We start from the raw sequence: 25,612 nt of genomic DNA, 5'->3' as shown, positions 1-25,612 counted from the left end.
TGGAGACTAATGGTACAAACTTCCCCAGCCATTTTCAATAGTTGTATATGGAACAAAATCAGGACTAAAATAAATTATTTTACTTCTGCGCAAAATTCCTGTGTCAAGTTAACAATTTTATATTTAATTTCATGCACAGTACCGAAGAAAGGCCTCTCTTCTTTTTCCCTTATTTTCTATATTGCTTTATTTATTTCTTTATGTAGTATTTCTCAACCGTCAAAGTCTTGAGAGGTTTGTTTTTGTCATCAAGTCCACTGTACAAATAAAGCACAAAAATCAACCAGAATTGGGGTCAGAAGAAAAGTAGGAAACAACAAAAGATGTAGCATACATCAAGACTGGACCGACCGACCCAGCTTCTCTTCATTATCATCTTCACCGCCATTTTTCCCAGCTTAAAGAGCACCTAAACATATACAAACAAAGAAATGCACGCACACACCCACCCACCTGAAGATAGAACAAGTCACATCCGCACTTCATTATTCTTATCGAAGAAGGAAATTTATTGGAACTACACAAATCAATCAGTTTTTTAATCAATTTTTCCCATGTTGTCGGCAACATCAACTTCTATGAGCTTCCCTGCCAAGAAAATTCCGGGTACTTCTGCTACTTCAAGAAATACAAGATTAGAAACATCCCATATAAATTCTCCTACTGGAAAACAGTCTTGCTTCTTCAATTCAACTTTGGAGGCTAGAATTCCAAAATGGCTCAAGCATTCCCTGCCTTTTATGAGGGTTGGATGATGAACCACCAAAACTTGCTTGAAAAACTCTTGAGCTTTTCATCTTTAGACGCTTTAGTTGATGATAAAAATGACAAATGTCAAGACTTGCTTGCTGAAGTTCTAGCTCACTATCAACAGTACTATGAAGAGAAAACTAGAGCTGTAAATGAGAATGTATTTCTCATGCTTTCTCCACCATGGTTGAGCTCCTACGAAAGAGCTTTGCTTTGGATTTCTGACTTCAAACCGACCACTCTTTTTCCTCTGATTGATAACTCACTGGGAGAAGATTTGGCTGATGAACAACGGGAGAGGATTCAGGTGATCAGAGCTGAGACTAAGAGACTAGAGAAGGAAGTTGAACAAGCAATGGCTGCAGTTCAAGAAAGCATTGCCGCCCCACCAATCTTTGATTTGCTGAGAAGACACGAGAGAACTGTGGATGGCGAAATATCAGAGCTGGATGCAGCTATGGATAAGTTTAAGGAAAATATGATGAGGGTCATCGAAAATGCTGATGCTCTTCGAGGATCAACTGTGACGAAATTGGTGGAGATTTTGAGCCCTGTTCAGGCTATCAAGTTCTTGGCTGGTGCTTTCCAGTTTACTCTTCGAGTAAGAAGGCGGGGTTCGCAAAGGGATGCCCAGAGTTCTGGAATAACAAGAGCTGTTCATCCGTAAACGGGATGCTTGCTTGGTATTCCATTTATATCATAATTCTGAGTTTTTAGCTTTTTCCTTGTGCTGTCAAAGATGATTGCTGTGTTTGAATTTGGAAAGAAGGCTGCTAGTTCTCTCATTTGGTTATGTTTTGGCCATGGGGGACCCTTAGCCTTTAGGGGAGCCTTATATATATATATATATATATAGTCTATTATTATTATTTACATTTACTCTACTTCTAGTTCTATTCTAACCTACACTAAAGGACGATCCAACAGAATTACAACCAATGTCATCCAGAGTCTTGAGTCCTTTGTGTTTTTGTCAGCTTGGGGAGGTCTTTTTTCCAAAAAAGAAAAAGTTGTGGAGGCCTCAACTTATTAAATCTTTCCAATCCAAAAGTAATGAAGTTGGAAAATATCTTGTCTCGCCCCATTTAAACCTAATTTTAAACTACTTCAAAAAAGAATATATCATAGTCTCAAGTGACAAAGAAGTGATTATAAGAATATATTATGGATTAATTATATATACACTGATAATGTATATACTATCACCGTTGAATGAATGACATATGTACATAATTTAAATTTTAAATTCAAAATCAGATTAGTCGCTATCAACGTATATCCATATATTGTAGTCCTAAATGACAAATAGGAACACATTGTAGTTCCTATTAAAATGTACTTCTCGAACACTGTTCTGTAAGGAAGGCTAATATATATTATAATTCTAAATGATAAATAGGAACATATTGTAGTTCCAATTGACCAAGAGTTAATATTAAAGTGCACTTCTTGTACAATTATAAATCGTATATAGACGGTTTAGATGCTACATGGCCACAAAATAAAAAAAAAGGTAATAATACTAATTCCAAAAAACAGAATATGTGTAGAAGTTGAGAACTTGAGTACTTCATTTGAAAGTGGATTATACCACCCTCCAACCAACAAAAAAAAATGCAGTAGATTATACCTTTTTTGTTATTTTTTTTCCTTTCTCTATTCAAACCTAGAGTAGTTTACACCCTGAAGTTGGCAAACTGCTCTTATGTATTTACCTTTATGTATTGGGCTTCAGTTGGAACACCATTTGATTTTGGGCAATTGTTTCCCATTACTTTGAAACTACTGAAACCGAAACTACTGTGGGCATACATTAATTACCCAATTATGACTTGTTTAGGCTTTACCCAAAACAACCCAGTGTCTTTACAGGGCCAATTATTTTTTGCCCAAATTTTTTTGAATATAATTTCCCTGTTTACCTAAACATAGAACAGATCAACATGGACAGCCCAGATACAAAAGTTATGCACCAACACTCCAGCAGAAGTAAGATGGTCAAACTCTGTCCAAGAAGAACGTCTTTACAGACTGACGAATGTAAACAATTTGGAGAGTGACAACGATTAGTTTTATTGACACTGATACATGCATAAAATTCGAAAGCTCACAAAAATTCTTTGAAGTTTTATCACATCTTGCGTCGATCTATCAGCGCTGCTGCGACGTAGAAGGAACAGGAAAGGATCCTATATTCGTTGATCCATGAACAAGATCTATACAGCTTGAACTAATATGGTACATTATCCTGCCCTTGAAACTATCATCTACGCTTAAGAAACTGGAGTACGAACGCTATGGACGCGAAGAACGCTGTGCAGAGATCTAAAAGTGTTGTTCGTTTGGGTGGTGTGTTTTCTGGATATTTAGTTAAATTTTTATTATAATTTGCTTTAATTATTTTATATATAATACTGGTGTTCGCCTGAAACACTAATGTTTTTCCAAGATGAACCCTTCTCAGAATTCAATTATCTGTCACTCACTACTAGTACCCTCTCTAACATATTTTTGTGCTAGTGTTTTTACAGTTCTTTGGATGCCTGTTTTTGAATGTTATTGTAGACAGTACTTTAAGCATATTTTGTATTTCTAAAACAGGCCAGAAACACACCTAGCATCGATTATCTTTTTCTCTTCCCTTTTTGGTTGTGTGTTGTGTACATAATTTGGTTTTTTGTTTTTTAACGAAAGGTACGATTATATTCAACAGCAGGCGCATGAAATAGTTTTTTTTTGCCCTTTTTTAAACTTGGATCCCACAACTAAAGGTTAAAGTTGTGAGGACATTTTTCTTTCACCTATATTTTCCACCTAAAACCTGTGTTTTCAGACTCGGACGGGCCGGCTGATCAAACCGCTTGAACCAGGAACTGGCTAAGCATTCGGTCCGAGCTAGCTAAAAAACTTGAATATTAAAAAATCGGTCAAACTTGGTCAGAACTCAGGTTTGACCGGTGAACCAATAATCCGATTAACCCTGATTTTTTTTCCCTTTTTCTGCCCTTTTTTTTCAGTCAAATGTTTGACACTGTGACTGACCAACTAAAAAAGCTAAGAAAAACGACTGAAAAAAATCAAACGAAATTGACAAAACTCTGCTAGTCTGCTACTCTGTTTCTCTTTCTCTAGTTTTCTTCCTTTCTTCAGCTCCGATAACCCTAAAGGCCTCCACTACCGTCTCTTGAGCTTTACCGATCGTTTCCTAATCATGATTGCCGCAGGGTCATCTGTCCTTCAACCTCTAGCCTCCACCGCCGCAATACCACCGGTTTCTTCAGATTTCAAGGCTCAATCAAGTAATCAACATGTGAGGTGAACCAAAGCTGAATCTGGTAATTTTTAAAATCTGACACAGTTGCAAAGGCTATTATAGCTGATTCATTATGAAAAAGTTGATTTGTGAATGGAATTTAAGTTTTTTTTATTCATTATGCTGGGTATTTGGGATTTGGATATTATGGGTGCGAATAAAGTTGTTTAGTTGGTAGTGGTGTTTTTAATTTCTTTATTTAAAGAGACAAGTTGTTAATAAACTCAAATATGACAATAGAAAAAAAAATGGTATCTATTGATTTAGAGAAAACGAATTAATACCAATGCCCAAAGGAATGTTTTTTCGTGGAATATAATGATGACAGGGTATTTGGATTTGGGGAATCCCGGAAATGGGTTAAAGTTATTTAGGGAAATGATGAAGCTAGGATTTAAAGGCAATGAAACAAGTATAGTGAACGTGCTTACTGCTTTGTGGTAGGTCTGCTATATTGCAAGAAGGAAAATCAGTTCATGGAACTCTTATTAGAGAATCTAGCAATTTGAGTGTGATTGTTAATACATCCTTAATTGATATGTATAGTAGATGTGAAAGGGTGGATAATGCTCGATTAGTTTTTGATAGGATGCCGATGAAGAGCTTAGTTTCCTGGGATGCTATGATTTTAGGTCATTGTATTCATGAAAATCCGAAAGATAGGCTCAACCTATATGTGAAAATAGTAGATTAGAAGATGGGAAAACTCGTATGACTAATAAATGGAGTTTGGGCACTTGTTTTAAAATGATAGTCAAGCAAATTATTATATTCTTTTAAAATGTAATTAATATCAATTACTTAAACTTTGAATGCCTCTCAATCACGTAAGATTATGTTTGTTAACTTTATTTAAGTTTCTTATAGTTCTTGTCTATTTTTGAATATTTTTATTTGTGACTATTTAAATGATTTTTAGGTAAGAAAGACATAAATATTGTGCAACTTGATGATGAGGATGATATTGATGATATCGATTTGGAAAGTTATGAAATTGAAGATAAGGATGATGAAGATGAAGATGAAGATGAAGAGTCGCTTAGATAGTTCTTGGGTTTAGAAATTGAACATGTTGGTTTATTTGGATTGACATTTATCAAGGATTGAACATGAACTTGTTGCCTTATTTGGATTGCTATTTGTCAAAGATTAAACATTTGTGGGAGTTTTATTTTATAAATTTTGTGAGTTTGATAAATTTGATGAATTGGATATAAATTTGGATAATTAGATTCTTTGATTATATTTTATAAATTTAATTTGTAGGAATATTTATATATATATATATATATGACGTATTTATCCAATTCGACCTTTTATCGATTCCAATCGAACACATTGGTCCTGACCCTTGAACTCGAGTCGATTCCTGTTCAAGTACGAAAACATAGCCTAAAACACATGCAAAAAGTCGAAAATAACGACAATGTATGCCCATGTTTTGGATTTTGCATGACGTTTGTACCAAGACTGGAAAATCTTGGGCAAGGCAATTTGAAAAGACGTCTTTTCAGCTGACAGCGCGTATGTTCGTATAGATTTAGGGATTAATGCCAATTAATCCTCCAAACTAGGTTAAAATCTCAATTTGGCCTTTTTAAACTATGAAAAGTTTTAATTTGGTCCTCTAAACTGAAAACTTCAGTCTAACATGGCCTTTCCAACTTTATTCAAATTCATATGTTTAATTAGTCAATAAGGAACCTACATACCGATTAAAACATATGTATGAATAATTTTTATAATTCTATCGTCTCAAACGTCTCTGTTCCTTTTTTTTCCTCTCTTTCTACCCTAAGAAGAGTAACAAGAAAAAGTGAGATTGTTGCTAACAAGACAGGCGATTGACTTGTGACATTTTAGCCGCAATTCAATCATGTGATGAACTTCTAACAAATTACATATTTTTGAATTTGATTTTTCAAGTAAAATGTAATTCAGTTAAACAAAGTACAAAAGACCGATCAAAATGAGGTAAAAATAACCAAAAGCCATCTTTAATGACACGTTACATAATCAAATCGTAATAACAAAACAATGAAAAAAAGTGCTTATTCTTGTTGATGTGATTCTTTTTAAGGGAGAAAAAGAATATACACAAGAGGAAAAACAATTGAAAAGTTAAAGAAACTAGAAGTATAAAAGTTCATATCTAGAAATGTAGCTTTTAGGATGCACCTTATTGAGCTTTTTAAGTTTGGAGGGCCAAATTGAAACATTTAGGATATTTTAGAGCGCCAAGTTAGCATGAATCATATAATTTTAGATGCATGTTCCAGACTTTTGTTTTTTAACCTAAGCATGTACCAAACTTTGAGTGACAATGAAATATTGTGCACTTGGTTCATGCAGGGTCCAGAATACGGTGTTTAAAAAATTAGGGAATAATTTCGCAAACCTCCCCTGAGGGATTTAACAATGATAGAGATCTCTTCTCAGATTTTAAAAATTACATATACCTCCCCTACTTTTATTATTTATGTAGCAATGTAGACCCAACAATTTAAATTGTCTCTCAAAAATCCTAAATTGCTATTTTGCACAAAACTAAAAAAATCACTTTCTTCCACACTTTGTATCAATCAATTATCCTAGCCCTTAACAACCATCCAAATATAAATTCCAATTTCAAATGCAAATAGCCATCCAAAAGATCTCAAATTGCTATACAACAACAAAATGCTTGCCATGCAAAAAAAAAAAAGGAGCAAAAAAAAAAAAAAAAAAACACACACACACACATGCATACACTCCCTATTGACAACCAATTTTATACCCCAAAATTAAATCACAATATCCAAATACCTTTCAAATATAAGCTAATCTAGTCTAAAATCACCATTATAGCAGTTCCATGTTTTTTAAAATATTAACATCTAAGAAGTAGAGAATAAATTCTACCTCTAAAAATAAAATCATAACCAACAATTATTAATTCAACGAAAGAAATTCTTATGCAAATTATTGACATTTTACAATAATTTTTCTTGACAACAAATAAAATAAGACAAATTCTATATTTTTTTGTTATTCTTCCTATTTCAATCATAAATTTCATTATTTATTTGTTTATCACTTCAAGCCTTTTCATTTCCTCTCAGTTCAAATAATCTGCTATTTTTGTTGATTTTGCAATTTAAATTTATTAATATCCAGAAAACTGAAAACAATAGAAAAATGGTATAGCAGTATAATATCTAGAAAAGAGATGAACGGAAATAGGCGCGAGATAGAGAAATAGGATTTTGTTTTTCTTGGATCATGTAGATCTATTGCCTTAGACTGTGAATTGTCTACCAAGTGGAGGCATTATAGGTACTTTATTATGTCAAAAGAGACAAGTATAATTACTTAAACCTAGGGGGAGTTAAGTAAAGTTGTCAGAAATCTCAAGGGAGGTTTCTAAAATTATTCCAAAAATTAGATAAGAAGCACATTTAATTTGTGCAATCGTTTTCACAGCCAAGAAATATGATGCACGTTGTTCGAACTGCATCCAAGCAATCCACGACGGTGTTCAATTTTTTTTTTTTTAAAATTTTTTGCTAAGAGAAAAGTTTGGTTAGGTTCGACTCCGATCATTATTGTGGGTCAGAACATGCCTATGAAACCATTGATTATTCACAAAAATTTTTACAGATTGCCTACTAACTCATCTCTTACATCGATAGTAGAATTTGAACACATGATTTTTTTGTGAGAAAATCACGTATTATTGTCAATTGAATCAATTTGTGTTTGCAGTGTTCAATTGATTGTGTGGTCGGTCATGCATTACCTGAATAGTGGTTAGCATTGAATGCATATAGCTTCAGTGATCATTAACACTTTTCAAGGATGGCATAATACTAGTTGGCTTTTAATGTCAAACAATCTAAATTAAAGCCTGCTTGACCCTATTAATAGTCCTAATTGTATATTAATGATCTTAAGATGTGTGTATACTAACTTGTATATCCTCAGATGATTGTACACGTTTTCTTTTATATTGTTTCTTGATTACTAAATCAATATGTGCCTATAAATATAGACCATTTATGCTAATATACTGGGACACCACTTTATCAATGTACATTATCTCTCCCAATCGCTGATTATTATTCTAACATAGTATAGGAAAAGATTTTGCACAACAAGTTGTTGATGGTCGTGGAGCAAAGTTCTCTTTTAAGGGCTTAAATGAATTATAATTTAGTACCTAAAATGTATTTACCACATGTTTAAAGATGCTAGTCTCCTATTCGCGAAAAAACAGAAAAAGAATGATGCCAATTAGGCTTAAATTTGATCAGAGTATCAACTCGTTGAGCATAAATTCTTTAAAGCTTCATTTGGATCAAAGAATTTAACGAAAGATTTGAAATTTGTAAACTTATTGTAGACTATTTTTCAGCATACAAGTCCTTTCTAAAACAATTAGAAGGATTTGAAATCCATCAAATCTTAAATCCTTTGATCTAAATACGACCTAAAATATGAAAAGGGAGATGTTGAGTAGGAGAGAATGAATTTAACACGAGTAAAACAAGCCAAAAATGCTCAGGCTTGAAAAACACAATACTATGAAACTAGAAAACAGTGCAAATGTGACAGAGTATCTAGAAAACAGTGTGGCAGAGTCCCGCTGTTAACGTGTTCGGCGGATGGGGCCTCTCTATTCGGACCGAAATGAAATTAATCGGGTCTCGTAAGAATTGACTCGAACACCCATTCCGTCAGAAAAAAAAAATCTAGATGAAAAGCCCAACTGTTTTGCAATTTAACGTGACGGTAGTGTTAGAGAGAGATATGGAGAAAAGACATCACCCATGAGTCCATGCCACACTCATTGGCAGGAAAGAGGGAGACAAAGGGAGACAGAGGCCATTAACGGTGGTGAGATAGGATGGTGCGACCACGAATACAGTTTCCACAAGTACGTGGCATGTTTACATGGTACGTAGGACTAGATACATTGCTCCTTGAATTTCCATCTCTGTGGGTCGAAAAATTAAGGTGAAAAAAAGGGAAACAATTAATCTTTTATACACTAATAATAATACATACATTATCAGCTTTAGATGAATTATAATTATATAAAATATGAATTTAAAATTTAACTTTTAGATATGTATCATGAATTTAATACTGATAGTATATATAAAATTTATTCAAATAGTAATAGCTAAATGTTGCAAAATGTCAATTAGAGCCTATCCATGCAAAAAATAAAATAACTACTACTTATACTTTATTTCACGTAACTTCCAAACCCCAGTTTTTTTTTTGTAAAAAAATAAAAAATAATAGCTAAATAAAACTTCTATTTCTTTTTTTTTCCTTAGAAGATTTAATCTTTAAGCTCTATCTTTTTTTTTTAGTATTTACTGTTGAAATGCCTTGAATTAAATCTTCGACCTTCGCTGAGCTGTACGGGGGTCTCAATCTTCGACTTTCGAACTTCGGGTCTTGTTTTGGATCTATTTTTGGGTCTAGTCTGTTTGGTTGTATATATATACACCTTATTTTAGTTTGTAAACTATTCCGATTACAACCCTAATAAAATCTGATTTCCCCCAAGTTGTTCTTGTCTGCTCTTGTTTGTTCTTCTGTTCCGCTGCATCTGTTATAACATTTACACATAAGTAAGGTACTATTTTTACTAATAGTTATTGATAATTTTGGTTGGTAAGTCTCTCAAGGGCTTTTAAAAGGGTTAGATTGTGCATACCTCGAACTGCTCAAGTACCTTGTGTACTAGGGTTTCCAGTAATGCATTTCCAATTTAGTATGCACGAATTTTATGTATTTATGTCGTTAATTAACCAAAATAAAACCAGACCATTTGCTGAGTTATTATGTTTGTTCATGTAATGCTAATAACGAAATTCACCACTTATTGTCACTGCTACGCTGTTATAGTATATACTGAATTCTAGAGGCAATCACCGCATCTTCAAGCTACTGGATTTAGAGTCTTCATTTGAATTGAGAAATTCGATGAAAGATGTGAAATCCACATAAATTGCTCTGATTGTTTAGATTATTTAAAAAAAATATTTGAATTTGTAATTCATCAGATATATAAATGCATTTTATATACCAAAATAATTGTTAATTTACAAATCTAAATATCCCATAAATAAATTAAACAACTATTGGGATCATAAGAACTTAGACAAAGAAATTAAAGCTTTTGGAATTTCCAAATAAGAAAAGCCTTGCTAAAGCAGGAAAGGAGGACATACACATACATCTATATATATATGGTATCTACCTTGATCCATCGCTCGAACTAGAAAAGTTCATGAAAGAACCTTGAGAAACTAACCCCCATTGATTAATGTGAAATCCAGTAAGTCCCTGGATTAGATAATCATATTTTGTTCACCAATCTAAATCACGGAAAAAAGAAAATGATTGCCTTTGCAATATATCTTTTTTGGAGACTAAAAAGACAAAATGATATCCAATTGGCATAAACAAGGGATACGCCAATTTATTATACGTACTTTTATCTGATCTTCATCCTTCTGCTATCAAAGACGGAGTATTTCTTTCATTGTAACACAAGCAAATACCCTGTTATCGAATTTATAAATACATAACAGTGATACCACGACCACTTGCTTAGTACTTTACTGAAAAAAATACCTAACAATTCTAGGCATACTATTACTTCCCATGCACCGGGCGGCTGCCACTGTCTTTCTAAGTGCTACTTCGTTAACTCGTTTAGGTAGAATATTTCTCGTTGTAGAAATACATACAGCTTGTCCGGCAGCGCTGTTTTGGGGGGAGGGGGGAAGGAGTAAGGAGGTAAGTGAGTCAAGCTACTCGTGACAGTTTGACATTCTGATTAGAGAAAGTCACTATCCAAGTCTTTATTACATATGTACGAATTATTGTTGATCCTTAGCTGTCCCTTTTACTTTAAAAGATGTCAGGTTTGACCCCCCTCTAATTCGTTGTACTTTTTTCGGATATAAATAAATTAAGGGATGGCATCCCTATTAAAAAAAAAAAAAACTATCTGACTCAATTTATTAAATTCGAGTTCAAGGTTGAGTAGTAAATTGAGTCGAATTCGAACTTTAAAATACTATACTCACAAGCCTAATTGAGCCTAATCAAATATTGTTAGTATTATTTAATTTTTACTTTTAGTTTTATATATTTACAAAAAATTTTGGTTTTTAGTTATTAGTCTTTTTTGATTGATGGAATCGCTACTCCCATTTAAACCTAGCTAATTTGTTTTTATTATTTGAATACTAGTTTAAGTGTTTGGTTTGTATAATTGCACATGAGTTATTAAAAAAATTTTAATAAAAAATTTTACAAAGAATTAATCAAACATATTCGATTGAGCTAAAGCAGGGGTAATTAAGCTACCTACACAGGCAGGGTCTAAGCTATCCAGTACCATAAATTAACTTCTGGACACAGAAATATGAGGTGATGACTTATGCACGACGTGGCTAACGGTAGAAAGTGCTAAAGTTATAACTTATTTCCGCATTTCCCATAGAGGTGGCAAATCAACCCATTTAACTAAATTTACCCATACCCGTCCATGAATAGATGGATATGGGTATCTTAAATTTTTGTATATGGGTTTAAATGGGTTACCCAATAATACCCATTTATTAAATGGGTATTATTGGATAACCCATCAAACTCAATTAACCCATTTAAAATTCTCTTCCCCCCAAGTCTCTTCTTTTCCCCCGCCTTTTTTTTTTCAAATTTTTCATTTTGTCATGATATTAACATTATTATTATTATTATTATTTGTTGGTTTTATCTTATTATTTTATTTTTTCTTAGTTTGTTAACTTACTCATTTTTTAGCATTACCAATTTATGATAAGTTTTAGCCTATTTTCTTATCTTTATAAAATGAAATTTTAAATTTATATATGAAAAAAATGTTAGGGGTTCAAAATTTTTGGATTAAGTTTTTATATTAATTTTTATAGTACTTAATTCAAATTTTTATATTCGTATTATTCAATTATTAAATAATAGGTAATTTTGTGACATAGAGTATAAATGAAAAAAATTGGTAATTAAGTTTATTGAACATTATAAGTAAATATTTAAAACTAATGATGGGTATAAAGAGTGGTATAAATTGATAACTTAGTTTGCAAAAATGAATTTAAATGAGTTTGCAAAAAGTTAAAATAAATGAGTTATCAATGGGTAATTGTGTTACCCAATTCATTTTTTGACTTACTCATTTATACCCATCTAATTAAATGGGTATAAATGAGTTGACTCACTTATACCCATTACCCATTTTACCCAACTCAAACTCGCCCAAGTCACCCATTTTGACACCTCTAATTTCCCAGTCAGGATTTCCTTTATATATTTTCTGAGATAGTTTAGTTCCCTCCAAATTATTAATAGCTTAGTTGAGTCCATTTCCATACCTTCACCCCCTAGTCTAGGAATAGTTGTAAAAATGTTTTACTCAAAAAAAAAAAAGAAAAAATTACTTCCTGATACGGTCATATTTCGCAAAATTTTATAAATCTTCTTGTAGCCTCTTAAAATTTTTGCAAGTCTTCATTTTTGTCTATGTAGAAATTAGAATTTGTCCCCCCTAAAATTTTAATATCCTTATGCATCCCCTTCAAAGATTAAATATTATCACATATATCCTTAAAAAATTAGACTTTACCCCTTAAATATTTTATGAAAATGTAAAAGTACACCTTCTAAGTGTACATCTTTACTAGTTTCGAACCCCCAAAATCTCAACTTGTGCTTCTGTCAATATTTTTATTGTTATGTATGAGTCTCGTATAGCAAATTAGCAAAATATGCATGTTGTTTGAAATGATTTACAACAATGATATATACCTGTTAAATGCATTTTACACTATCATAGAATGACTGCACTGACAATATCTCGTCTTGTTATTTTTCAACCCCACCTTTTTTCTTCAGTTTTGGTCGTCAACTTTAGCATGTGTATAGTCAGTTCGAGTGAACTCAACATTCTCATAAACCATTGAGGATGAAGTTGCGGACAATCGCCCCTACAATTCTACAAATTCTCCACACTTCTATGCAAACAAAAACCTTTAGGGGCTAGAAATTAGATTAAAGTTATCTGCCAACAACACAAATTGATTCTGTTGATAAGGATGGACTACTTTCTCACAAAAGATCGTGTATTTGAATTCTGTTATTGATATAAAAACTGTGTTAGTGAGCGATTTGTAAAAACTCCTATAAGCTATCTACCATTTTAAGGGCACGTTATAACTCATGATGATGAGCGAAATCGAATTCAGTCAAACTTCTTTCTACCTCAGAAAGAAAATTAGAGTTACCTAAACTTCATATGAAGTGACAAGTTACCATGTAATACACAGATTAATTCCACAAAATTTGCGGCCCCAGTGATAAGCGACTTTTCAGTTTTCGTTTCTAACTACCAAAAAAAACCAAGAGGATATGATGTTAAGAGTTCAGTTATCCATTTGATACATGTAATTATTTCATAGAAGATAGTTGATGATCATGAAGATATTTCGGTTGCTACGTGCTTTTTGGTCCTTGCTGCTTTCAGTTGCTCTTCCACGTATTTGGAGCTATAGATTAAACATCACATTCTTGTATATAATCTTAGTTTAATTATATGAATTAAAATTAGCTTTCATATATTACCCTTTTAGGATTTACTAGTATTTTGGCTCGACTCGGTTGTCCTTTAATTCAACTAGTAGTGTAGTCTTCTACATCCAAGCAATCCACAGTAACAAAAAGACAAACCATATGCTCTTAGTTTTTTTTTTCCCTAACAATTGGCATTAGTCTACTTTACACCTATTCTTACTCCTACTCTAGTCCATTTTAGGGAGAGGACCCAATTGGATCAATGAAAAAATCAACGACAACTGAACCATCATCGGATTAGACAGATGCACTATACACCCATATAAATTTAACCTACTTAACTGGTAAGCCACATATAGTGGCAAAATTAGCTTTGATATATCACCCTTTTAGGATTTACCAGTATTTTTGGTCGACTTGGTTATCCTTTTTCTTCAACTAGTAGTGTGGCCTAATACATCGAAGCACTCCCCAGTAACAAATACATCCAAGCAATCCACCGTCACATTTTCTTCAATAGTCTTAACACATCCAACTCCAAGCAATCCATTCACAGTAACGAAATACAAAACCATATGCTATTTCGTTTCTCAAAATTCCAACCAAATGCTATCAACTAAAGCTTCTGTATTTTTTCTGATAATTGAAAAGTTTTGAATTGAAAACAAGTTTTTTAATAACTTATAATTCTATTCACCGTACTATCTAATTTAGTCAAATTCTATTAAGCATTAACTGAAGCTTGTATCCTTTTTTTTTCCCCAATAAGTGCGAAATTTTAAATCTAAGATTTCGTGCTTATAATTTCTCCCGTCTTATCACATAAACCAATCCTTGCCCTTCCTCCAAGCTGTAAAGCTCGCGTACTTTGATATACTTCGCGTGGGTATAAACCTCAAATAGTCAGACACGTGTAAAATGGGCCCTACATGTTTAAAACATCAACAAAATTGTCTGGAGCCCAATCATGCATCTGGTCATTAGCCCCAGGGTTTTGGATTATCATGCTGCCACGTGCTCAAAAACATATATGGTGAAGAACACGTGTCTAACTATTTGAGGTTTATACCCGCGTGAAGTGTATCAAAGCTTCAAGCGACGAGGGAGGGGAAGGGTTGGTTGATGTTTTAAACATGTAGGGCCAACTCTACACGGGCTGCGTAATGCACCCTCGGTTGAAACGTGGGCGATATAAAATTGCAACGGATCTTCTGTCCTATATTTTTTATTATTTTTATTATGTTACTATTTTTTCTATATAAATATTATGTTTTAATTCTTTTTTATTTCTTTAAGATTCAATAACTATTAATTGAGTAAAAAATAAATACAATACCTTCAAAAAAGCAATATATAATAGAAAATTAAAAAATACAGTAGAAAATTCATAAAAAATCTCATTTTTATGCATTTTGATTTTTTGAGTTTGTTAAATTTTGTTTTTTACTCAATTAATAGTCATTGAATCTTAATGAAACAAAAAAGAATTAAAACATGATGTTTATATAGAAAAATAGCAATATAATAAAAAATAGGACAGAGAGTGATACAGGACGTGAGACAGAAGATCTGTTGCGAAATTCCATGGCCTAAGCTAAAGAAACCCCATATGCTTGACCACGTGCAGGCCCGTACGCTATCCTCGAGTTCATGTTGACTTTGACTAAAATTTCCTACTGCATTTTCCCCCATTTTTTGGAACTCAAAATTTGGTACTTGGTATCTAGCAGCTTATTATAAGATTTGAAGACATCAGAGTCTGTTCCCAAGAATCTGAATCCCGTATATGGTAAGCTTAAATCATGACAAATTCATGGTACAAATACAAAACTACAAATCCTCTATGAAGTATGTTTGTTAAAAGGCCCTTTGTCTACATTTTACACCCGTCCTTCGTTCGATCTTCTCCCCATTTGGGCGGCAACCAGAAAAAGGGGAACAAGGATTTTATTGGATTGTAATTGAAGTTAGGCCAATGGAATAAGGCTCTAGATTGTTTTAGATTTTGCATAGGTTAACCCTAGAAGGTGTCTATTTAGAAACAGTTGGAATCAGTTAGAGTTTTCGATTGTTGTAGATATTGCATAGATTGTCGCAGAAACAATTATTTACAATAATCAGAATCAGTTAAAGCTATTTTTATTTTGACTTTTTTCGACTATTACAAAATACAAAATGCTTATTGAGAGCAAATGAAAACATACTGTGTTTGAATAGAAGGAAAGTTATATGGGAAAGTCAAGTAAAGGAAAGTAAGGTAAAGGAAAACGAAAATATATTTTCCAACACGTTTGGTTACTACGAAAAATATTGAGAGAATATAAGACAGTTAGTAGTAGTTAATGAAAATCCTGTGAGTAACTAGCTATTTTCCTTCAAAATCCTGCAAATTTTGCAGGATACAAAATGCAAGAAAATTTTTCAACATTCTTGCCAACCATACATGCATGTCATACTTTTCCCCGCAAACAAACGCTATCTAAAAAAAATCAAAATCCATAACCAAATAAAATGATCAAACAAGAACAAATCCTTAGGATATGAGCATGGTTCGAAGTCTCGTCCGAGACGTTCGAAGACTCGGCCGAGACCGAGACGTTTCGGCCGAGTCGTCTCCGTCTTGGCCTAGCCCGAGACGAGACCGCGACGAAACGTTTCCGAGATACGTGACAGACCGAGGCGTCACCGTAAAGGGTTGAAACGGTCGAGTCACATCGAGTCATCCCGAGTCAACTTGAATTTTTATTATTTTTACTAATCTTTAATTATTTTTATTTATCATATTTTTTATAATTTTTAGAATATTAAATATTTTAAAAATTCGCGTCTCGCCGAAACCGCGACCGATATGCCGAGACCGATGTGGAACGGTCCAAGCCTCGACCGCGACTGCGACTTTGAACCATGAATATGAGACAATAATTTATGTGACAAAGAAGAATCCAGATACATGTTGTATTTAATGAGTGTGTGTGTTGGTGGTTGCTTGGTACGGGAGGAGGGATTTGATCCTTTGGATTTGGACTAGTACTGCAACTTTGATTTGACCTGAAGGAACATGGAGTAATTAGCATAAGCAAGCACGCATGCATGCATGTTTTGTACAAGGAGGTCCAATGCTGTTGGCTTAACTGGGCTAACTGCATGCATGCACCTGAGACTGAGAGTGGAGTCCTGACTCTTTATTGGAGGAGAGGGTACACGACAAGATCCAGCCCCATGTTTTCTAGCCTACTGGTGAAAAAAAATGCCAAGATGTGAAGTAGAGAAACCAGGAGAAAAGCTTAGAAAATGACTTCCCCGAATCTGTGTCTTAGATTTCGGATGTTAACATTTCGGTTATCCTTGATATGTACTGCTCGTTTTGTTTCTTCACTAACCTTTTCTGACAGTGAAATGTATTCTCCCTCTTTTGTAAAGCTTTCATAGTTGATCAATAAATGAAAAGTTTAATTTAACTCAAAAGACAAGGGGGACGTACGTTTCCATTATTTCAGAATAAGATCAGTAGTTGTATATTCGGAAGCAAAAATGGTCGAGTGAAGTAGAAGGCTAATTTTATAAAAGCAATAGCCTAATCAGCCAACTGAGAGACCTTAAGTTGAATTGGCGGCTGGAAGGATGTTCCTAAGGGCATCCACAATGGTTTACATTCTAAAGAGTATATAATCCACATGCCACGTCAGTATTCCATTTTCTCCTCTTTTATTACACTTTCACTCACAATGGATTATACTCCACAAGGTGTAATAGCATGAGTCCACAATTAAATCAAATATTTATTTTAATACTGCATAACGCATATCCCATAAATAAATAAAGTAATTTTTAAAAATAATTTTGTTATTTTTAAAAAATAAAGTACTAACTTTCATTAAATTTTTTACCTTTTGAATTTTTTATTTTCTACAAATGATATTATTAATTTTTAAGTTTGAATAATATATCTTTTTCTGTCTCTCAAAAAAAATATATTGTTATTTTTTCAAAAATAATTATGCAGAAAATTAAACAAATATTTGATACCTCAAATGTGAAGATATCATAATAATCCATACTTAATTAATAATTCGGAATGTAATTAGTTGAACTCCATAACATATATAATATTACATAATTTAAATCAAATAAAATACAAATAATAACAAAATGAACGTTGCTGTCCAAATGAAAAATGAACGTTGCTGGCCATAATTAGAGTCAGGCTCTTAAATTTTGTAGTGGGGGTCACCCATTATACGCATCATCAGCATGATGCGTGTAATGGATATTACACGGCCACAATGGGTGGCCGTGTAATACCCCTGATGTAATGTCAGACATTACACTTGAGTTGGAGATGCTCTAATTAAGCAATAAGAAGAAAGATCTTCTCTAAAGTTTTTCCTGTTTTGGCTAAACTTCTATAATAAATAGTATTAAAGTCTTGACTTGAGAGACCAGAAAGACTAGTCCTATGTCACATATATAGTTCTTTATAGCATGAGTAGTGTCTTATAATTTTCTCAGGAGATTGTGGATAATTTTTGTCAAACTTAAAGAAATGGGACATTAAGAAGAAATATAAGTTGTATGGTGTGCCAAATGCACAGAAACGCGTCTACTATGTCAAGATTAAATAAAATTTAAGATAAATAGCTGTAAATCCAAGAGCACTTCTGCAAGCATCTAATTGTCAGATCTGCTGATTAATTGCTTTAAATCTAGATTATGATGAGATCTGTCGATTAATTGCTTTAAATCTAGATTATGATGAGATCTATTGAATCGAGCCAAAATATTTCAGATTTGACAATCAAATTCTGAAAAACTTCATATCTAATAGTAATAGAAAAAATGAAAAAAAAAAACCTACCTAAAATGAATCTTAGAAGAGAAGAAAATTTTTACTATAAAAGTCTATAAGAGGAAAAACTCTGGCTAAACAAAAAAGTTCTCACTAGAAAATCCTAAAAGAAACTCAATTCATACAAATAAAAATAAACTAGAGACAGATTCCTCCCACAGGAAAGATCAGAAAATTTTAAGAGAATATTTTGGCTAGAGAATTTTTTTAAGAGAGAAGAGAGAGAAATTGTGCTGGGATGGGAGTTTCTTTGAAGTTTGGGAGTGCATTATGGGTGAAACAAGTGTTATTATGTTTTCCTTTCAGAAAAGATGGACGGTGACATCAGATATGGACGAGGAAGATCTCTTTGTCGCAACTTAAGATTTGGACATGCAAGGAAGGATATTTTGCCCCGCGTGAATGGTCCAGCGGCAGCGCCTCTCACCAGTGAATCTTGAGGTCACAAGTTCGAGTCTCCGCTCCGCGGGATTCCTCCGCGCACTTAACGTGTTTGGGCCGAGTTGGGGCGCCGGGCCCGGATCGCAGGGGATTAGTCGGGCCCCGTAAGAATTGACCCGGACACCCCTGTGTCGACAAAAAAAAAAAAGGAAGGATATTTTGGTGTTTCTAAGTACCAAAAGGTCGAGTAGCCAGTGTTAAGCCCACCAAAAAAATAAAAAAAAAAAGTTTTTAGTAACGTGTTTACGTACGTTTAAAGTGGTTTGGCTTAAAAAAAATAATTAGAAAAAAAAGTTGTCAAAATTAGCCAAGCCAAGAGATTGTAATTAGAAAAAAAAATACATTACCATTGATTTGCACCATCTTTGTCTCATTAATTTTGCTAACAATATTAATGATGAAAATCATACAAATCAATGAAAATATGTGTCAAAAGGAATCAAGATATTGTAGGTAGAACAAAATAATTGACACCATCCTTTATCTCATTAATTTCGCTATGTTGTCATTGATTAGATATGAGTGAGATAAATTTAAAAGTTCATATAGTACAAAGTGTCCAGAATCGAGAATTTAAGATGCAAAGTGTTTATGATGTAAAATGAAAAAGTGGTACAAGTTTGAAAGCACAAAACGGAGTTAGCCCAAATTTGGAAGTGCAAAGTGGAGTTAGTCCATTATAAAATTTACAAAGCCATATTTGTAGATTTAGCTTTGATAAAATGGAAGTTTTGAAAATCAATCGACATTTTTCATTTTTAATTTTTTGGTATATCTAATGGGCAGGTCAAATGTTAGGATTTACTGCCATTTCAAGGAAGTCGTGCCGTCGATAATTCCTAGATGATCAACCTTGAAAAATATATTCTGCTTATATCATCACATGTTATTACCTTTGAGATTATTCAATTTTCTTTTAGGCAAGATTATTCATTTGTTTGTTTCCTTCTAAGAAAATCAACATTTTCTTTTTTGTTGCATACGTTACAAATTACGCGTGTCCTGTTCTTCCTTCCACCTGGCTGGACTTGCATGCGCTTTTCGGCCTATATATATACTCCACAAGGGATCGATCTCAGTGATCTTTTGTGCTAGTCAAACTCTTAGGCGCTGTTCTCCTCTTACTTCTCACATTTATACTTTCTAACTCTTTTCTGACATTAAAATTCCCAATTACTAAGCATGCAAGCTTACCACCACCACCACCTTTCACCACCAGTACCCTCTAAACCTGTTAGCCCACAAAAATCTGTACATCCTGTCCAAGCAACGGTTTCATGCAAAATTCTAATCAATCCATCCAAGAAAACGCTTCCTCAGAGGTTAAAATCACCTCCTCCACCACCGCCTCCGCTTCTTTCACCGCCGCTGCAGCCACCGCCCATAACTTTTCCACCGCCACTAGATGGCCCTCCTAAACTGAACCCATTCCAAAAATTTGCAGCTGGAGCGCTAGACATGCTCGAAAATTCAGTCATAACCAAATGGGAAACGAATCACAAGCTGAACCGGAAAGTCGACCCGGCGGTTCAGCTAGAGGGAAATTTCGCACCGGTTCAGGAGTGCCCGGTTAGGCACGGCCTCGAGGTGGTCGGTCGGATTCCTTCATGCCTAGAAGGAGTCTACCTAAGAAATGGAGCCAACCCTTTATTCGCTCCGATCAACGGTCACCACCTCTTCGACGGCGACGGCATGATTCATGCGGTGAAGTTGCAGCCGGAGACGAATAGTGCTAGCTATGCATGCCGGTTCACTCGGACGAACCGGTTGGTCCAAGAAGCCGCGCTAGGAAAACCGATTTTTCCCAAGCCAATTGGGGAGCTGCATGGCTACTTGGGCTTGGCTCGTCTTGCATTCTTGTCGGCTCGAATCGGACTGGGCTTGGTGGATGCTTCGCTGGGTATGGGACTAGCCAACGCTGGCTTAGCTTACTTCAACGGGCGGCTCTTAGCCATGTCGGAGGATGATCTTCCCTACAGCGTCCGCATTACCGAAGATGGTGATCTCGAAACGGTCGGACGGTTCGACTTTGACGGGGAGCTTGATGTTCCCGTGATTGCCCATCCAAAACTGGACCCCACCACAGGAGAGCTCTTCACCCTGAGCTACAACGTTGCCAGAAGGCCTCACCTTAGGGCCTTCAAATTCGACAAGTGGGGCCACAAGTCACGTGACATTTCGATCTCCCTCAAACAGCCTACCATGATGCATGACTTTGCCATCACGGAAAATCACGTGATCATCCCGGATCACCAAGTGGTATTCAAGCTATCCGAGTTGTTGCGGGGCGGGTCACCCGTGGTCCATGACCCGGAAAAGATTTCCCGTTTTGGAGTATTGGCGAAGGATGACTTTGATGAATCAAGAATCCAATGGATTGAAGTCCCAAATTGTTTTTGCTTCCATCTATGGAATGCATGGGAGGAAATCAGTGAGAGTGGTGATAAGGTCATTGCAGTAATTGGATCTTGCATGACACCACCTGACTCAATTTTTAGTAGCGAAAGTGACGAGGAATTCTGCTCCGAATTATCCGAGATCCGATTAGATTTAACCACGGGTGAATCAACCCGAAAAGTCATTGTGTCCGGGTTGAACCTAGAGGCTGGACAGGTGAACAAGAAGAAACTTGGCAATAAAACGCAATTTGCCTATTTGGCTATAGCTGAGCCATGGCCTAAATGTAGTGGGATCGCAAAGGTTGATTTGGTCGGGGGGAATGTTACAAAATTTATGTATGGAGATGAAAGATTTGGTGGCGAGCCATATTTCGTACCTGGGGAGACAGAAAAGGAGGAAGATGATGGATACCTTGTGAGTTTTGTTAGAGATGAAAAAAATGGAATGTCTGAATTAGTAGTGGTTAAAGCTTCAACTATGAAGCAAGTAGCATTAGTCAAATTGCCCTCCCGGGTGCCATACGGTTTTCATGGCACATTTGTTACTTCAGAAGATTTAACCAAGCAAAAATCTTGTTGATAATAACTTTTTAGTTGTACACAATGTAGATGCTTATCTTTGGATCACTAAAATATATATAGATGTTTCTCTAACAAACATTCCGTTTGGATTGGCTGTTTTTGTCGATTAGTGAATTGATAACCGATAGAATGTTTTGGATTTAAGACCTCCCACTTAAAAAAAAAAACTGTATATTAGTAGTGAGTAAAGCATGAAAAAGAAACCGAAAGAACAGTATACTAGTAGTGAGTAAAGCATGAAAAAGAAACCGAAAGAAAGTTTTAGATTCAAAACCTCTCACTTAAAGAAAAACAAACAGTATATTAGCAGTGAGTAAAACATGAAAAAGCCAGAGATTCTTGTTCTTATACAAAGTCCGTTATAGATTTGGACCGGTAAAAGGAACTGTTATTGCTTTGCCTCGATCACCCCGTGTAACTTTATGTCACTTACTAGAAGTAAAGATCAAGAGGGGGATGGCAGATAGGAGTATTATTAACATTGAGATTAGACTGCATCAAATGACCTATGGTGGTAATTGCATAAAATAAGGAATACAAAGGGCTATGATAGGACCATTTGAGTTAATCTATGTTAGTCCTTTCCCAATTAAGTCCCATGCATGGCAAAAGTAAATTTGCTTGAGCATGAAACTACAATTTTTAGCTCCAAACAAATCCCACCTATATTGTACATACGGTTACCAATACCATTTATTTGGTATCCAGCACTGAAAGTACTCTCAGTGCTGCAACGTTGGATGAGGATAACCAATCTTTGCATCTTTTTCTGTTTCTCTTTCTCTTGGTGGCTTAAAAAGATAGAGAGGTTGGTGTGTAGCTTGGGAGGGTCTTTTCATGGACATTGATCTTTTTAGAGATAATGACCTTTACATTTCCACATTGTCGGTGGTAAGAAAAGGCAAGCTCAAAAGAATACTTGGCTACAAGTCAAAGCTTTTCATCCCATAATGCAGGGATATAATGATAGTGCTTCAGCACAAAATAGCATCTTAAACTGCTTTTTATGTCATGCAATTAAAGCCATAAGTATACGTGTTTAGTGCTAAATGAATGGATGTTTTGAAATTGGTTCCTTCATGATTATTTTCTTGAAGTTGAACCAACTATTTCAAACACATAGTGCATCTAGTTGGTCAATTGAACATACGACATCACAAGGTCAGACAGCAAAACATCTGCTTCTTGTCTGTTTGATCATGTATTTATCATGCTTTACGGGTTTAGGCTAAGCTTTCTGAGCATTGATATTCATCAAGTGAGAAATATATTTCATTAAGATGATCGAATGGGGTGCAAAAACAAAAACAAAAAAAAAAAAACAATTCAAGTGGTGAGGAGGAAAAGAAAAAGTAGGACAGAAAAGTTGGGATAATTTTATGGTACTCTTTGGAAACAAAGGAGTACTCTAGATCATATCAGATAGGCAACTTTATTTCGTTGCACCCAGTTTTCGCATTTCCATTGGATGAAACAATATTTGACACCAGGAGGGAACAACAGAAGCACGAGTAACTATTGTCGTGTAGTATATTCCATTAGAAGGATCAATGACAATTTTACTGTGATGCAAAAGTTAGATTCTCCATTGCTAGATATTTGAGAGATAAAATGTCCAATCCTTTTTCTTTTCTTTGGAAGGAATAAAATGTCCAATCACTATCATCTGATCTTGTGCTGATGTCCAATCCTGTAGTTCTTGTAACTGTTCCATGTAACACATGTAACAAATTTATGGTCCAATCTTGTAGTCACATCCAATTCTATGGTGCTTTAAAAAATGTGATCACTCATCAGACTTGCATTATTTTCCCCTTTGGAAGGCACTAAGACAACGTTGCAACAATGCTAGAGTTCGATTCCCTGTTGCTAGATACCCAAGGTCTTAAATTTTGCCAAAAGAACAGCATAATAACTGCAATTTTTATGCATTAAGTTATGCATTTTGTCACCTCATGTTCTGCTGCATTAGCGGAATAGCCAAGTTCAGAGCAGCAGGAGGGTTGCTGCAACAACTTAGGAGTGTACGACCATAGCAGAAAACATGAACCAAATCTCACCTTTTTCTTGATTTAGTGCTAAGAAAGAGAAAAGATATGAATATTCCAATTTTCTTGTGTTTGGGTTGGAGAAGAAATTTGATTTAAGTGGGCTCCTTCCTTATTTGTGTTTCAGACTAGAACTTAGTGATAATTATCATCATCTTTTCTCTTTCCCTGGATCTTTTTAGTTTCAAATTGGCCTACATGTCCAAGGCAATTAGAGAGATGACTTTGTTTAAGTTGACCTCTAGCCGTAAAGTGTCAATGTCTAATCAATCTACTTAGTGATGTGCTATAAGACTAGATAGACTAGATATGGTCTCTTTTTTCCTGTTACTGCTGGGATATGGTCGAATTAACAAAAATTAATCTGAAGTTGATTAAAGGGATGCAGTATTTAAACATTTTCTTAAAGGTTATTATATTACATTTATTGGAGTTGATTAAGAAAAGAATAATGAACACCATCCTAGAGGAATATGGCAAAGCAATGATGTAACATTTTGGTAATAAACATCCAACCAGGCACAAGTTCACTAAACAGTTGAAGCCATTTTAGTGTACAGGAGTGTTTCAAGGAAATGAGTTTTAGTCAATTTGGAGGTTGATATGATATGATAGGTCCCTTGCACTGACAAATAAGAAACAAATATAGTGAGTTGCTATTCAGTTTTCAGGAAGATATGGGACACTTTATGCAGGATGCTGGGGTGGGGTGGGAGGTGGACCAGCCCCATGTGAATTGCAAGAGAACAACGAGAGAACAAGCATCCAGAACAAATGACCTAACAATCAAATGCAGCAAAGTGAAGAAATTAAGAAACTTTCCACCACAAAGAAAATCTCTTTCTGCTAACCTACTCAATTTTGCTCCGATATCTTTACTCAAGTGTAATCTTGTGCCAGAAGATGAAACAAAGAATCAGAACTGAAACATCAAAGGGTGGGAGGCTACTTCCCCATGAGTTCCAAAGATACCAATTTATGGGTGAAGTTTATAAAACATAGATGTCAAACAGCTTTACTTCAGAGGAATATTTATCATGATAAATTTTGGTGGTTTGAAGTAATTGTTATCAAGAAGTCAAATGAAAGTACTAAACTATCAGCAGCTTAGACAGTCAGAAATGGCATGGTTAAGGGTCTTTGTTCCTCCCCTTAGAACTACAGTGTGATCTTGATCATCCCTATTCCCTTATTCCACTATGCACTGTATGTAAAAACATCAATATGACGGATACACATTGGAAAAGAAGAATTTGTACCAGAAGATAGAAATTCTAGAGATATCTTACCTTTTTACAAATTCCTCCTTTCATGGAAACAGAAGCTAGATACACCAGTAAAACAACATGATCACCAAAATATAATGTTTACCCAGCTAGGGAAGTGTACCAGCTGATATAGTTAACAGCATACTAGGTCTGTCAAGTCATTAATGGTGAAGCAGACTGTATCTCCCGGATGGTAATTAAGGATTAAACCATAAGTGGATGCAAGCGCATTAACATCTTGGAGAAGCGCATTAACATCTTGGAGAAGCGCATTAACATCTTGGAGCAGCGCATGAATTAGGAGACATTCAAAAGCAATATGCGTTTTAGGTCACAGAAACAGGAATATC

The 25,612-nt window shown here is 34.7% G+C and overlaps 2 protein-coding genes and 1 long non-coding RNA gene across 3 annotated transcripts; all 3 read left to right on the top strand.

Annotated features, from left to right (window-relative positions):
- Positions 1–246: 246 nt before the first annotated feature.
- Positions 247–1,623, top strand: LOC140037603 (protein RESPONSE TO ABA AND SALT 1-like). The gene has a single exon (XM_072082103.1). The coding sequence runs from the start codon at positions 716–718 to the stop codon at positions 1,415–1,417; it is 702 nt and encodes a 233-aa protein (XP_071938204.1). The 5' UTR covers positions 247–715; the 3' UTR covers positions 1,418–1,623.
- Positions 1,624–3,718: 2,095 nt separating this feature from the next.
- On the top strand, positions 3,719–5,261 carry LOC140038030 (uncharacterized). Its single transcript, XR_011841842.1, has 2 exons — positions 3,719–4,085; positions 4,983–5,261. It is a non-coding gene; the product is annotated as an uncharacterized lncRNA (long non-coding RNA).
- A 14,800-nt stretch (positions 5,262–20,061) lies between these two features.
- Positions 20,062–22,035, top strand: LOC113733730 (9-cis-epoxycarotenoid dioxygenase NCED6, chloroplastic-like). The gene has a single exon (XM_027259917.2). It carries the CDS (start codon positions 20,148–20,150, stop codon positions 21,942–21,944), a length of 1,797 nt encoding a protein of 598 aa, XP_027115718.1. The 5' UTR covers positions 20,062–20,147; the 3' UTR covers positions 21,945–22,035.
- Positions 22,036–25,612: the final 3,577 nt, after the last annotated feature.

Source organism: Coffea arabica, chromosome 3c (genome assembly GCF_036785885.1).
Source record: "Coffea arabica cultivar ET-39 chromosome 3c, Coffea Arabica ET-39 HiFi, whole genome shotgun sequence".
Classification (NCBI taxonomy): Eukaryota; Viridiplantae; Streptophyta; class Magnoliopsida; order Gentianales; family Rubiaceae; genus Coffea; species Coffea arabica.
Note: the sequence above shows the minus strand (reverse complement) of the source record. Positions and strands in the feature narration are given on the sequence as shown.

What these genes read in the sequence shown, in the direction of transcription:
- LOC140037603 (XM_072082103.1), top strand. Translation starts at nt 716, where the DNA reads ATGGCTCAAGCATTCCCTGCCTTTTATGAGGGTTGGATGATGAACCAC.
- LOC113733730 (XM_027259917.2), top strand. Translation starts at nt 20,148, where the DNA reads ATGCAAGCTTACCACCACCACCACCTTTCACCACCAGTACCCTCTAAA.